Source organism: Anarhichas minor, unplaced genomic scaffold, assembly GCF_050575085.1.
Source record: "Anarhichas minor isolate MPS153535 unplaced genomic scaffold, ASM5057508v1 ptg000067l, whole genome shotgun sequence".
NCBI lineage: Eukaryota > Metazoa > Chordata > Actinopteri > Perciformes > Anarhichadidae > Anarhichas > Anarhichas minor.
This window is the reverse complement of record NW_027466513.1, coordinates 3690768-3705909: the sequence shown is the minus strand read 5'-3', so window position 1 is coordinate 3705909 and position 15142 is coordinate 3690768. Positions and strand designations below refer to the sequence as shown.

The following is a 15142-nucleotide window of genomic DNA, read 5'->3' as shown; positions in this document are numbered from 1 at the left end:
TGACAGGAAGAGAGGGTGACCATCTTTTTAAAAATAGTTCTCCTCTGCTTCTCCCGAAAGAAGAAGAGTTTATCCTCCCACTGATTATTTCACTGCAGCAGTTTATTTCTGCCTCCATTACAGAAGAATATATCCATTTAATAAAACAAAAAGAAATGTATTGTTGAAACAAGATCCTTTTCATGGTAGTTTGTTCTTGTTATTGCCACATAGAAACTATTTCTACACTATAGTTCATATAATAACCAATCACTTTATTAAGAAATCTCTCATTATTGCACAAAAATCAACGTTTAAACAAGAAACTTTTTAACGATGTTCTGTATTTGCAGCATGTTTCTTTATGTGTTGTGAAATATTTGTTTCTCAATTTGCTCTTGTTTTATTTCTTTGCAGAAATAAGATGTTTTCTACATTTCAACACATGTTGAGCTCTCAAGACAAAAGGACTTTCCCAGACAACTAAAGTGCAACTTAAATTAAGTTCAACAGCTTTAAACACGTGGTTAACGTTGGCAATTTAAAAATAAACTTTACAAAACTACTTGGTTAGGTTTAGTAATAAACATCATAGTTTAGCTTAAAATGAATATGTAACTGAAACAAACTCAAGTTTCATGTAATAAACCAACTCGTCGCACTAAAATGAGGACTCATCAAGTTTTGTGTAATAACAGCAAAGTTTCAGGACTAAATTTAAACAGATTTTCTTTTTTTTAATCTTTTAATAACAAGAAATATATGTAATTATAACATGAAACATATCTGTGACAAGGATCTTGTTGAAATGAAAAACTAAACTTTTTATAACGAGAATGTGATTTAATGCATTTTGTCATCGTGGCAGTAAGAACTTGATGTATTTTACACTAATATCCAGCCTCGAATGATCTCATTTCTTTCCAAAACTATTATTTCTGCTACATGAAAGACAACATATGATACCTTCTCTGATTTATCAATAATAGTAGTCTCAACTCATAAGTCTGGACCTCTTAAAAAGCAGCAACCCCGTAGAGGAAGTCTTTTTGTACTCAGTAATGAATATCGGATTAATTTTGCTTTCAGAAATGTTTGTATGATGTTGAATGAAACCTTTAAGTTGCTATAATAGAAGATGTAAGTGAAGCATTTCCAGATTGTGCCTTGATAACGTTGCTCACTAGAGTCGTGATATCTTTTGTGTCGAGTTTTATGAAGAAGTCGTTTCCATGTTCTGAAGCTGAAAGTATTCTCGACTGCAAGACGGCTTAACTCTGAGTGGAATCGTCCTTTAAGCCGTTACTGCCTGTCACCACAGTGTGCGTGTTTGCTTTCTGACTGTGCCTCTTGTTCGCCATATCCACGTTTTATGTGGAAACCTTTCTAATAAAGTGTGTCATCTTTCTAAATGTTCCAGTGGCTGAACTCTAATCAGCTCCGTTTGATTAATGTCCGCTAATGTTCGATAACTTCATGTGCTTCAACGCCTTGCGCCGGAAGAACAGACCTTTCATTGAAAGACAAGTTTTGTGTCTCTTTCAGATCATTTTGCATGTCTTTGTAGTCGTTTTGAGTCTCTTTGTAGTAATCTATTGTCTCTTTCTGGTCGTTTTCTGTCTCTTTGTGGTAATCTATTGTCTCTTTCTGATCGTGCTGCATCTCTTTGTGGTTGTAGTCGTCGTCTCTTTCTGGTCATTTAATCCATCTGGAGATGTAGAGGCTGTCTGAATCCTGTTCAAAGCTTCTTAGTACAGCACACCCACACTCCTCTGCGTAGATATCGTACTAAATGCTACAACACAAAAGGCCTAAAATGACCACTGATCCTCTGGGACTGTCCAGAAATCCATTTATGCATTTAAGAAGCAATGTAGTGCAAGGACTTTGAGATACAGTTATAAAAGGTCCAACATTATCTCTGTTGGATTAATGGAGCTGGGAAACCACCAAGTAAGAAGAATAAACCATGAACAGGCACCCAGCTGAGATGTGCAAATTGGATATCAGGGTCTGCAGTCTTATTGCTTCCTGCTCAACATGTGGTGACTTCATGTTAACAGCAAAATTGTGCCATTTCCATCCATGGACTGTATGTCAACTGTTGTAATGGAAGTGACTGTTGTCACTGAAGTGAAAAGAAGAGAGATGGAAGAGAGTCGAGACAAGTTCCTTGTTATCTTGGTTTTGATCATATTTGAGTAAAAAGACACCGTGTTGCTTCTGACCGTCTGCATCAGTGAAGTTTCTCTTTCAATCTTCCACCTCCAGCAAATCTGTCATTTCTGTATCGACCGAGTTTAACACCTCAGTAGTTGACAATGATCTCAGTTTGATTTTTGGTCGTCTGGATTTAATTTTTTCCATCTAATCTTTAATAATAGACGACCAGAGAGGCAAAAAGAATATCCTCTGGCTCACTAAAGCCAGACTTCCATCTTTACTTTAGCATGAGGACCGTCACTACGTCTTTAAGCATCAGATTTGTTTTATTTTATTGACAAACTCGTGTCCTGGATTGAGCTGCACCAGCTATTTATTATGTAAAGTCTCTCTTAGACCCTTACATTCTCAGTAACAAGTAGATTCAGTTTGTGATTTAATAAAATCAGATGGCGCCATTAAAACCTGAGAAACGTCTTCGCTAAATATAGACTTCAGTAATCAGTATAATCAGTCACTGTAGCGTCACAAGCTGTTGGATAACTTACGAAATAACACTTTTAGGAAGCCAAATAATATCTTAAACTTAAGAGCCAATCCTTCATAAATGTAAGTATGACTTTGTTTTACTAGCTTGCCGTACTTAATGCAGTTTAAAGTGAGAGGAAAATAACTTATAACACAAACCTAACTGATGTTATTTAATCATTTACTGACATTTGTTAAGTAGCTCTGATTTGGTTTGAATGAAGATATATTGATAAAACATATAAGAGTTCACTTTTTATTTTGTCAACAACAGCCTCGTCTGTCAGTAATTATAAATACAACACAAAGCAGCAGTCAGACAGGAGTCTTTACCACGGTCCTCTGGCTCCCTCTGCTGGTTCTAAACACCCTCACACCTCGTAAAAAGTTGTCCCTACTGTCCCAAAACATCAAAGAGCCTCACTGGTGTTCCTTCATCACCATGAACACGCACTCTCTAGTTTATTGTGACTCAATCAAACACACAAATACTCACTAGAATAAATAAAACGTAATATTGCACATCTTTCTTATTATTATGTCCACATGGTCAATCAGCTGCACATATAAACCTGCACCTGGTTTGTTTCCCCTGCGTGTCACTCACCTGCGTTTTGCCGATATTCGACTGTTGTAGCAGTTCCTTATTGTCCAGTCTGTGAGTTTCCTCTGATGTAACCACAGATCCAGGTATCACCACACGAACCCCATTTTACAAAGTCTAGACTTAGTCTGTTGGTGTTTTTTGTTGCAGTGAGTGAATAAAGTCAAACCTCCATCTTGATGCGTTGTAGTCGTCACTCTTCTGTTTTTGTTGCAGCCTGAAGATAAAAGAGCACAAAACAACATAAGTGACCTCATCAGCTAACATCAGCTAACTTTACTAAAGAGATTTGGTGTCATGTGAAATAGATCACAGTGATTGATTATCTCAGCTTTTAGGTGCCTTTCAGCTCATGTTTGATTTTCACAGCCTCAAATTTACTTTTTTGGATATTTGATTAAATAGATGCCGTGAACCTAAGTACGGAAAGGTGAACTACCCTGAAAGGCTCATGGGAACTCTGACGTAGAAGAGTTATAACTTGAGTTTGTAACCACAACACACACAGACACACACACACACACACACACACACTTTCTCAGCACCAGCCGCCATCAGAGCGTCCAGCTCCTGAGTCCAGCCGAGGGCATCGACCAGGGCTCGCACGCCAGCGACCACGTCACCCAGCTGCACGACGTCATGAGGCCGGCGGCGCCAGGCGAACGGACCCACCAGGTCCCTGTTGATGAGCAGACGGGGAACGGAGCTGCGCACAGATCCCGCCAGACTGGCGAAAGGCTCCACCTGCAGAGCGAAGAGTCAAAGAGTCAAAGAGCAGCTGTTCAAAGCATGTCGAACTGGCTTTTTAAACTTTTTTAAATATGTTTTGGGAGGTATTTTGCTAATTAATATAGTTTTATAGTGGAGATGCAGACAGGAAACAGACGTAAGATGTGCAACAAAAGGTCCAGAGTCAGAACATAAGAGCTGCTGTTAAAGTTGCAGAAATGGCAACGAAGACTTTTACATCTTTTGCAAAACAAGCAAAACCTGGTGGCTGCTGGAATTCATTGATTTACAAAAAATCCTAAATTTCAGGTGCTTCCTGGTGTCATATCTCTCTCTCTCCCCATGTGTCCCGTCAGCATCTTCACTGTGAGCTATTTAATTAAGACAAAATCTTTAAAGAGTGCATGTTCCAGTCTTACAGCCACCCCTCCTCATGTTCTGTCTCACTCTAATGTGCTGGTTCAGCTGTAAAACCATCAGACTACTGGGACAGGAAGTGCTTTGAAGCCGGTGGCGCTCACCTCCAGCGAGGTTCCCATGATGATCAGCAGGTCGGCCTGAGGGAAGTCTGTGAGGTACTTGAAGAAGTGAAGTGGAAGCTCCTCCCCGAAGAACACGATGTCGGGCTTCACCACACCTTTACAGGTGGGACACTGTGGGACCGTCCCGCTCATCACGTCTGACTGGTGAGACATGGAAACAAGATGGAGCATTCATATTAATAATATTCAAAAAATATATTGCCATCTCGATTTAGTTTTTTGAATATTGAAGAAGCTTATCTGATGTGTTATGTTATCTATGTTAAGATAAGGTGACATCATAAAGTCTTATTGTGCAGAGAATACAAATCTTGTGAGACTGTGAAAAATCAGGTAGTGCACAAGTGTCTAATAATAAATAAAATGGTGCAATTTATTTATTTATTTATATGGTTATTATATATATATATATATATATATAATATATGTAATTTTATGACTCACTTATTTTTCCTCTTACCTGCAATGTATCAATCTAGATTGTTTGGTGCGTGTTGCTGAAAGTTGAAGATATCCCCCGTAAAGATAACCGCCCTCTCTTCAATATATATACATCGATAGATATATCGATGAATGGATAGATAGACAGACGCCTGTCCACAAAGCGTCATATATATTTATAGGTCATATAGTCCATTTATATTGGAGAGAAGACAGACCTCTCTAAGACGAATATCTTCAACACTCAGCAACTCACACCAAAACAATCTAGATTGGTAAATAGCACTACAGGTAAGAGGATTTTGGGATAAACTGTCCCTTTAATGTTCACCGTGGCTAAAAACAGACAACATGATAAAGCATATTTTAAATATTCAGCTGAAGATTGCCTGAATGTGAAGATTTCGTGTTTTGGGTCATAACTCACGCGTAGCTCCTCCCCCTCGTATTCCCTCAGACAGACTGTGCAGGTCGCCGTGGCAAATGTACCGTGAGCCTCCACCAACATCTCAGGAGGAATCCCGGCCACTTGATATGCAAGTAAACAAAGCAAGGTGGCTTAAAACGTCAGTGTGTGTATCTCACTGATGTGTAGTCATTTGGAGAAGAATACATAAAGGAACATACATCTTTCCAGCCCGTCGATGTTCTGCGTGTACATCCTGAGAAGCTGACTCTTCTTGTGAAGCAGCCGCACAAAATAGTGGGTCAGATTGGGCCGGTAATTCCCCGGATAGAGCTCTTTGGCCAGGGCGAAGAAGGGATTCGGGTTTTGGTGGAAAAAGCTGAGCTCGAATATCGCCTCGGCGTAGGGCAGGTCATACTGCTGCAGGTTGTCATAGAGGCCGCTGCCTGGAGACCTGCGAGGTAATAACCTGCTGAATACACCTGATACTGACAGGAGGTTTACATGAACACTCAAATGAACATCCAACAGTTTCACCTGAAGTCTGGGATGCCACTAGGCGTGCTGATCCCGGCTCCAGCCATCACCACCACCCTCCTGTACTGCCGCTCTCTGATGCTCTTGGCGATGTCCTCCAGGGCCTGCTGATCCTCGGCTGAACCGCCACCGCGGGAGGAAAACCCTCGAGTCCCATTCCACCGGGGAGAGTTTGTTTGTCTGCGAAGAAGCAAAACAGGAACGAAGGAGTTTGTTAAAATAAATACGTTTGTCTGAATGAACCAGAGAGTCGAGTTTTATGGTTGTGATGAGCGTTCTATCGTCTGCTGCACGCCAATTGGGCAGTTTGCAGCAACCCACATGGACGTATACACATGTAACTCTGAAGTAACGTCACATAAACATCCAGCATCTCATTGTTGCTGTCTGTCAAGTATTGTGCTCTGCTTACTCATTTAATTTCTTTTTGAATAATTAGAGCTGCAGAAATGACTGCTCTACTCGTTTTAACTATTAGTTGATTGATAGAAAAGTAATTGGCTACTATTATAATATTTCCATTATAATCTGGTTGCAGCTTCTCAATTGTGAATACTATGTGGTTTCTTTAGTCTCATACAATTGTAAAACAAATATCTTTGAGGAGGTCACTTGGGGCTTTTGGTGACGACCATTTTTGAGCAATTTTAAGCCAACTTTAACAATTGAATACTTCAGTTTCCTAAATGTGACAATGCTTTTCCTTGTCATCTTGATCAATTATTCAAGAAAATAATAACTTTTCATGAGCTGTAAAACAAAAAAGCCCTGATTTCAGCTTTGTGACGATGTATTGTTCATAAAGAGTTTATTTAGCTGAAGAAGTGGGAGAATTCCCCGGTACATAAAGGAACATGTCTGACATGTTGAGTAGAAGGATGAAGTTGCAAAAAATAAAAGTACCTCAAATACTTAATGTACTTTAGTAAATGTACTTAGTTACATCCCCCTCTGCTGTCTGGTAAGGAGTATCGTGTCCCTGTGTGTGAGACATACCTGCACAGAGCTGCACCTACACCTGCACACGAACTCCTTTGACTCAAACGACCTATAAAAAAGGAACACTCACAATTATCACTCATCAAACCACTAATCCTTATTTCATTGTAGTTTCATTGTCTGTCTACTAACCGTTGGCAGAGAGCGTCCTGCTTGTTCTCGAGCTCAGGTACAAACAAAGTCTGACAGATGACAGTAATGAGGAACTCACTAAAGAAGCCATAACAGAGCAGTAACTGGACTAAAGTTACCGGTAGATTGTTATTGCATCACTCCTACTCACGGATACGAGATATTAAAGCATTCTATTCAGCTAAAATCAGATTAAATATGTAACTAACAATGACTAGCCGCCTGCTGACATATTTGTTGTTGTCCTTTGACCTCTTAATGATGCGGACGGTTGTACCGTAATGTACAATATAGCCTAGCTAACTTTAGCTCGGTCGATAGCTACCGAGCTTGAATTCATATTTTGTTCAATTATCAACCGTTTGTTAATCAAAAACAACCTACAGTACAATATACATTCAGTGTATAGCGTCTAAAATACGACTTTACCAAGAAACAAATCAAACATAAAGTGTATAACGTTAGCGGTCAAGAAGTAAAGTTTACGGTAAAAACACGGCTAGCTTTAGAAACGCCTCCTTTATTTCCCATCATCCTTTGCGCCCATCAGTAGACCCACAACACGGCAGGCTACTTGACGTTAGCTAACGTTAGCTGAAGACTCATAACCACTCAACAGAGCCCGAATATTAAATTAAATCCACAGTTCCATCGCCACCATGAGAGATGTTTCCGGGTTCCTCAAACAGCAGCAGAGTAACAGCACCACTCCGGAGATGGCGACGGAGTGGCATACGTTGGAGGAGTTGCACAACAAAAGGTAAAGAAAAAAGAAGTCAGCTAGCTAATACTAGCTTATGCTCGGCTAGCTAACGTTAGCTTGCTCATTCATTGCAAATGCACGCTGAGTCATGCAGTGACCTAGCGTTAGCTGATGTATGGCTAATGTTAGCCGCAAGTTCCTTCTTACAGATCTGAGCGGAAACTTGACTTTAATTTCTAACTATTTGAATCACAAACGTAAATAATATGTATATATAGGGCTGAAACTTTGAGCCCAACATCATCGATTTAGAGTAGTGGAAGACAAAGTTTATCAAAAGTTTTTCTTTAGCTGTTAGCTAGCTGTGGATGCTATGTGAGTATAAAACCCATATGACTGTTGTACTATTATATATTAGCTATATCGCAAGATTATTAATACTCGTGCAGTAATGTAAAAGCAGGTTTCTATTGATGCATTACTAATATTATCAATATTAAAAGGAAAAGCAGCAAATCTTCACATTTGTGAAGCTGGAACCATTAAATGTTTATTAAACTATTATTAAAATAGTTGCCATTTTCTGTCAATTGATTTAATGGACTAATAGTTTCAGCTGTACTTGTATAAACTGTTGGGAAGTTTAATTCATAACATAATTTATCAATATTTTATAAACTCATGTGTTTTGTGTGCTAATAACTTCTTGCTGACAGATAAACTTAGTGGAATATAAAATATAATATTTCCCTCTAAGACCTGAATCACTCACCTGTTTTGTGGTATCAAGATACAACAAAAGAATCTAAATCAGTTTCACATTTCTCGTTAGTTGATTTCCTGTCAATAAAGTACAATGTTTCTTTGGGACATTTGTTTATCTTCTGGATAAAGTGTTGACATTCACCACCACTGTTTGTTTGTGTGTTTTATTGACAGATTGTGGCATCAGTTGACTCTCAGGCTGACAGACTTTGTTAAAGATCCTTGCTTCAAAACCGGAGATGGCCTCATACAGGTAACCACATTAACATAATGGTAATATAATAATAATAATAATAACACCTGTTCTGCTCCACTGTGAGGAAGATTCAATGCACACAACCTGGAATGAGTATGCACACATTTCATATCCTGTATTCATATATTTAATGTTGCCTTTTAAGGGGAATTCATTAAGTCCAAGTTTCTTTTTAGGACAGAAATTATACTTTTAATGCTTTGAAATACACAATTCTTTGCATTTACGATGTTGCCATTAAATGTCAGTGTTACGTCAGAATTATAAAATAATTAAGATGATGGTTGAAGCAAAGAACTGTGTTCCACTGTTTCACATTACAAAATCTTAGGTGACTCATTTAGTTTGTTCTGCAATGACAACGTTCTCGGATTCTTTCATTTGGACGACAGAAATTTGTTGATATGAATTGTTATGATTGTTTAATTTCAATTATTTATGTTCATAAACTTGCCATTAGCCAATGATTAGTTCAGTAAAGGCACAACGTGAAGCTTTGTTACTGATTCTAAAGGATTTAAACAAACGTTAATAACTTTATACACTTTCCTCGTTCACTCTAAGGAGGAACTTTAACCCTAAATGATGTCATAATCGAAATACTGTTCATGGCCACTTTAACGCGTTGAGCATTTAGATGTTTTCTGTGATCTGACGGCTCCGTTTCTTCCTCAAAGCTCTACGACAACTTCATCAGTGACTTTGAACACAGGTGAGATAAACACTCGGTCACACCTGTCGGCTCGGTACTCGTTTGATGTTTGATGCTGATTTATTATTTTTGTTCCTCCGTTAGAATCAACCCATTGTCCCTCATGGAGATTATACTGTACGTTACCAGACAGATGAAAGGTGAGAACAACAACATGCAGCACGAAATATTTCCCAGCAGAATACACCGTTTGTCCACATTTTGTAGTATTTACAAAAATGTTTTCATTTCTCCAGATCCCAAAGATGCCATCACTTTTCTCGAGAAGACCAAGGAAAAGGTAAGTTGACAGATACATCACAGATTTTTAAATATACACTCGGTTGTTTATTAGCACCTAACTAATGCTAATGCAGTCAAATACAAAAGCCCCACAATAAATATAACCTTTTTTAATGAATATCACAATGTTCAGTTTAAGTTTAAACTGCTTTAGAGGTGTTTTATTTTACTTTAAGGTCTTTTTGAAGGCTGGCGTTTCTTGTGTTCTTGAATTGTGTTACACTGAGAGCTATCTTTAATATTTTGTCCTTCCCACATAAACTAAATATCCGAAACATCTCCTCTGCCTGAAGCAAAACAATTCAACAGCACCACAAACTGAACATCCTCCAATAACTAAACATCCTGACCTTCATGAAGGAGGATTTATTGCAGTTTAATAACGGTATCTTTGATCCAACGTGTCTGTTTGTGGTTCAGGTGAAAAGCAGCGATGAAGCCGTCATCCTCTGCAAGACTTCTATCGGCAAACTCAAACTGGAGATCAGCGATCTTCCTGCCACGAAGGTAAAAGCTCCGCTCTCTCCTCTTTTCTTTTCTTTATCAAGCTGCTGACGCAAAACGAGCCTCGCACCTCGTTCAGGTTTGGCACATTTCAAACGTCGAGCTGCAGGTGATGTTCACACTCAATGTGTCTCACTCTCTAACTTAAAGGTTTCAGCTACGTTCTAATTCAGCAGCTAGAAGGAACAAAGTAGATTTAATATCCACTGTTTTATCCCCCAAAGTTCCTTTTATCTCAAATCTTTTGAAAATGTCAGCTGTGGTCATAGAAGATGTGTGTTTTTATTTACTCCTGCGCTGTATGTGGAGTAAACATGCAAACACTAAAAACATGGGATGGCAGCAAAGCCGTTGACTTGATCTCAAAGGTCTCTCGGCGATAAACAAACAAGAATCTGTTGAGAAATTATATTTAAAAAGTCGATTTTTAAACTTAACACAGTTACATATTTTCTTCAGTGTCGTTGTTGGTACATCTGTGCAAACAGGAACCTCCAGATTAGATTATATTCAATTTAATTATAACAAAGTGCAGTTTAGCATCTAACCCAGATTGTCCATATAGTAGATATACATATTAAGCATAATTAATGTACAGATTTGCCAGAAAGCTAACCGTAGTGGGCGGAAAGAAAGCTGACTTTAATTTTGTTTTATATTATCTATAAATAGTTTGACAGAACTAAAGCTCAGTGTCTCCCTGGAACACTGACAGTCTCCTATACATTAATACAAAGATACTTTTTGTGTGTTTAAAATACATAGGACTTTTTAAAAATTTTTAATAAAACTAGAAATGCCTTTTTAAGTGGATCAGGTGTCAACCAGATGTGACCGATCCACCTTAAATACAGCTTCTTTGTCATAAAATGATTTGTTTCTGCTCATTCTGGGCTCCAGAGTCTGTTTTATAGAACCACCGTTTGGAGATCTGCATTGATCTGTAACAATAAAAACTGTCCTATAACATGTAAAACACTGCTGACCTGCCAGATGTTGGTATTTCTAGTTAGCCTAACTTAACCTGGAATAAAAGCAGAGCTAAAACATGTTAGACTCATAAATACAGGGAGTGAAAACTGTCTTTTAACAGTAGAATAAATATTCCCTCTTTTGTTTTACTCTCAGATACTCATTGAAGAAGTCGAGGAACTGTTGAATAACTTGCCCGGCGTGACGTCGGTCCACGGCCGCTTTTATGACCTCTCCAGCAAATATTACCGCATCATCGGGAACCACGCCTCCTACTACAAGGACGCTCTGCGCTACCTCGGGTGTGTGGACATCAAAGACCTTCCAGGTGGGAGGAGACGGACGCTCGGACTCGACTTCAGCACATCTTTCATGTTTCATATTCATGAGTTAATGTTGTTTGACTCCACAGAGACGGAGAAGCAGGAGAGGGCGTTCACGCTGGGGCTGGCTGGACTCTTAGGAGAAGGAGTCTACAACTTCGGGGAGCTGGTAGGATTCAAAAATAATGTTCATCTTTAGTGGTGCAACGGATCAGAAATCTAACATATAACTAAATAAATCTAACTTGTATATTCAACGTACGGTCAGACTAGTCGTCGTGTTGTTCATCGGTGCCGGTCAGCCGGTGAAGCTTGTTGACGTCTGCTGTCGTGTCTTTGCAGCTGATGCATCCTGTGCTGGAGTCCCTGAGGAACACGGACAAACAGTGGCTCATCGACACACTTTACGCCTTCAACGGAGGCAACGTGGAGAAATTCCAGAGCTTCAAGTCGGCCTGGGGCCAACAGGTGATCAACGTTTACATAACGGCTCAACGTGAGATGTGTGACATCGACGTTAAAGGTTAAACTGATGAGTCATAGACGGAGGAAACAGCTTCTATTCATCACAAAGCTTCAGACACTCATTCCTAAACAAATGCTTAAAAAACCGTTTCATTTTTAAAGTTTAGTTTTCTACTGAACTTTCTTGTTAAAAGCAGAAGTATAGCAACGCTGTTTCATTATGTATTTATTTTATAAATATACAAATGTCAGTTAGATGGTAATGTGCAAGAAAAGTAAAGAAAAACCCAAATAAAATAGTTTTAATGATGATTTGCGTGATCGTGGAGCGTTTTCACAGTGCCAGCCACGTCTGGCCCATGTATTTGAAACACAAGAACATGGCAATTTAGCTTTCAGAACAAAAAAAACTCTAGATAATTAGGTTTCTGGGGATTTATTTTACCAAGAGGTCCAACAAAGAAGATGCTTTATTTAAAAATGCAGATGGATGACAAATAAAAGTCAAACTTAAAGCGTGTCTGGAGGGATGTCGCACCAATCCTCTGTAAGATATTCCTGCTTCTGTTCAGCAGGGCTGAGATCTTGTGACTGTAAATGTTTCCTGTTTTTAAAGTAATTCATTCAGCTTTTTCCTTGAGATGAGTCCGCTGTCGATGCGTCTGTCGGGTCAAAGAACTAAAGACTTTTAAACCTTTTTCTTCAACAAGAGATTAATCTCCCAAAATCAACCCGTTATGATGAATAATCAAATATTTAAAAGAATCAAACCCACTTCCTGTTTACGTGCTCACACTCCCAACACAGTGAAGTGATGTAATCGCTGTGTGCCCGTGAGTACTCGTGACATTTAGTGATTGATCCAAGTGAGACAAATCTCAACATTTAACATGTCAACAGCATCCATGACTCACCAGTCAAACTTTAGCCTTAAGATCTGAACATCTGGAACCCGATCAAAGGTCACTTTGAAGATGATCCCTAATATTGAGTAACGGTCTGACTCCCTCTTGTTTGCAGCCTGACCTCGCAGTTCACGAAGCTAAACTGATGCAGAAGATCCAGCTGCTGTGCGTGATGGAGGTGAGACTAGATGCTCGAAATTTACATTTCATAGTCAAATCTGATGCTTTTAATGATCTTTTGTGTTATGAAATGTGTCTTATCTGTTTGTTTTCCTCACGATCCACAGTGACATCATCATCTGTGACATAACGAAGGTTAAAAAACAGGAATATTAAATCACTTGAAATATCTCTGTCTCTCTCGCCATCTCTCTCTCTCGCTGTCTCTCCGTCTCTCTCTCTCTCGCTGTCTCTCCGTCTCTCTCTCTCTCGCTGTCTCTCCGTCTCTCTCTCGCTGTCTCTCCGTCTCTCTCTCTCGCTGTCTCTCCATCTCTCTCTCTCTCGCTGTCTCTCCGTCTCTCTCTCTCGCCATCTCTCTCTCTCGCTGTCTCTCCGTCTCTCTCTCTCTCTCGCTGTCTCTCCATCTCTCTCTCTCGCTGTCTCTCCGTCTCTCTCTCTCTCTCCCCCCCAGATGACTTTCACTCGTCCTGCAAACCACAGACAGCTCACCTTCACTGAGATCTCTCAGAGTGCCAAAATCCCCGTTAATGAGGTCAGTCGTATGACGAGTACATGGAACCAACAGCTCATCAATAAATGTCAATAAAAACCTTTTCACCGTGATCAGAAATGATCGACTTTTAATTACCTTGTTTCTCAGTTTTAAGTGTTTCTTTTACGTTTGTTTTGTCGATATGAAAATGTGGACTGGTGTCTTGCAGGTGGAGCTGCTGGTGATGAAGGCTCTGTCTGTGGGCCTGATCAAAGGGAACATTGATGAGGTGGACCAGAAGGTGCAGATGACCTGGGTGCAGCCCAGAGTGCTGGACCTGCCGCAGGTTAGTTATATATATTTATATATGCAACAGATTATATTTGCTCTCGAATGCGGCGCATGTTTTTATCAGCTTGACCTAAATCCAGCTGAGGAAAATCGTTTATTTTAAAACGCCATTTTAAAACCAGGCAGCAACCTCAGAAAGTGTCTTAAACCTGCATTCTCTCTAGTGTCCAGCAGGGGGCGACTCCTCTGGTTGTATAGAAGTCTATGAGAAAATGACTCTACTTCTCTCTTGATTTGTTACCTCAGTAAACATTGTAAACATGAGTTTATGGTCTCAATCTCTAGTTTCAAGTCTTCTTCAATACAGCATGATGTTCATTTAGTACATTATGGTCCATTTAGAGTCAAACAGACCATAAAGCAGGGGATGCTTTAGGGCGGGGCTACTGTGATTGACAGGGCTCTACCAGAGGGTAGGTTAAAATGGAAACGTAGCAGCAGCCTCAGTTTTTCCTGTTCCCACTCTGACTGAGTGAAGCTACGACTATAGAAAGAGGAAAAACAACAAGCGCTAGCTGCAGAAAAAACAAACCCACCAAACGACACAATTGGATCAGAAGTGATGGTTTCCTGTCGTTTACTATTTCAGATCAAAGGCATGAAGGAGCGTCTGGACTTCTGGTGTGGAGACGTGAAGAACATGGCCATGCTGGTGGAGCAACAAGCCCACGACATCCTCACCTGAACCAGCCCCCCCCCCCCCCCCCCCCCTTCAGTCCACAGAGGGAAACCCTCTCAACCATTTCTGTTTTGTATCGTTTTTCTTTCTTTCAGACGTTCATTCTTTGCTGTTTATTACCAACCTGTAACAATACACTGTGGTATTTTACAAATAAATAACTGGTTGTAACATTATTATCCAATTCATATGGTCTGATAATATTGTCTAAAACATTAATAAAGATGACCAGATAAAAAAGTAGTTTGTGTACAAACATTGTGTTTTTCAAGTCTGTTCAGCTCTGGGTCGTAAATTTAAGGTTTATTATATTTGTTTATATTCCTTCTCTGGATGTTATTCTTTAAAATCTGTTTACTAGTTTTAGTTTTGGTTTGTCTTTTATCAATGTTAGCATTAATATCAGTTCATCCAAACGGTGGCTGACAAGAAAACATGGACGTCCCTCTTTAGAGTGTTTGGTTTGTCCGCTCTGGGCTTCTGTAGAAAGATGGCAGCCGGCTCCATGAAGAG

The 15142-nt window shown here is 39.5% G+C and overlaps 2 protein-coding genes across 2 annotated transcripts; one reads left to right on the top strand and one right to left on the bottom strand.

Annotated features, from left to right (window-relative positions):
• Nucleotides 1–2912: 2912 nt before the first annotated feature.
• sirt3 (sirtuin 3) lies at nucleotides 2913–7587 on the bottom strand. The gene is made up of 8 exons (XM_076078572.1): nucleotides 7061–7587; nucleotides 6926–6977; nucleotides 5930–6109; nucleotides 5614–5846; nucleotides 5414–5514; nucleotides 4525–4686; nucleotides 3809–4018; nucleotides 2913–3491 (listed from the first exon to the last, which is right to left on the bottom strand). Exons 1-8 carry the CDS (start codon nucleotides 7149–7151, stop codon nucleotides 3468–3470), a joined length of 1053 nt encoding a protein of 350 aa, XP_075934687.1. The 5' UTR covers nucleotides 7152–7587; the 3' UTR covers nucleotides 2913–3467.
• A 17-nt stretch (nucleotides 7588–7604) lies between these two features.
• Nucleotides 7605–14872, top strand: psmd13 (proteasome 26S subunit, non-ATPase 13). Its single transcript, XM_076078568.1, has 13 exons — nucleotides 7605–7820; nucleotides 8703–8781; nucleotides 9462–9496; nucleotides 9581–9636; nucleotides 9733–9776; nucleotides 10199–10285; nucleotides 11411–11582; nucleotides 11667–11746; nucleotides 11920–12045; nucleotides 13063–13125; nucleotides 13579–13659; nucleotides 13829–13945; nucleotides 14540–14872. Exons 1-13 carry the CDS (start codon nucleotides 7720–7722, stop codon nucleotides 14633–14635), a joined length of 1137 nt encoding a protein of 378 aa, XP_075934683.1. The 5' UTR covers nucleotides 7605–7719; the 3' UTR covers nucleotides 14636–14872.
• The last annotated feature ends 270 nt before the right edge of the window (nucleotides 14873–15142 follow it).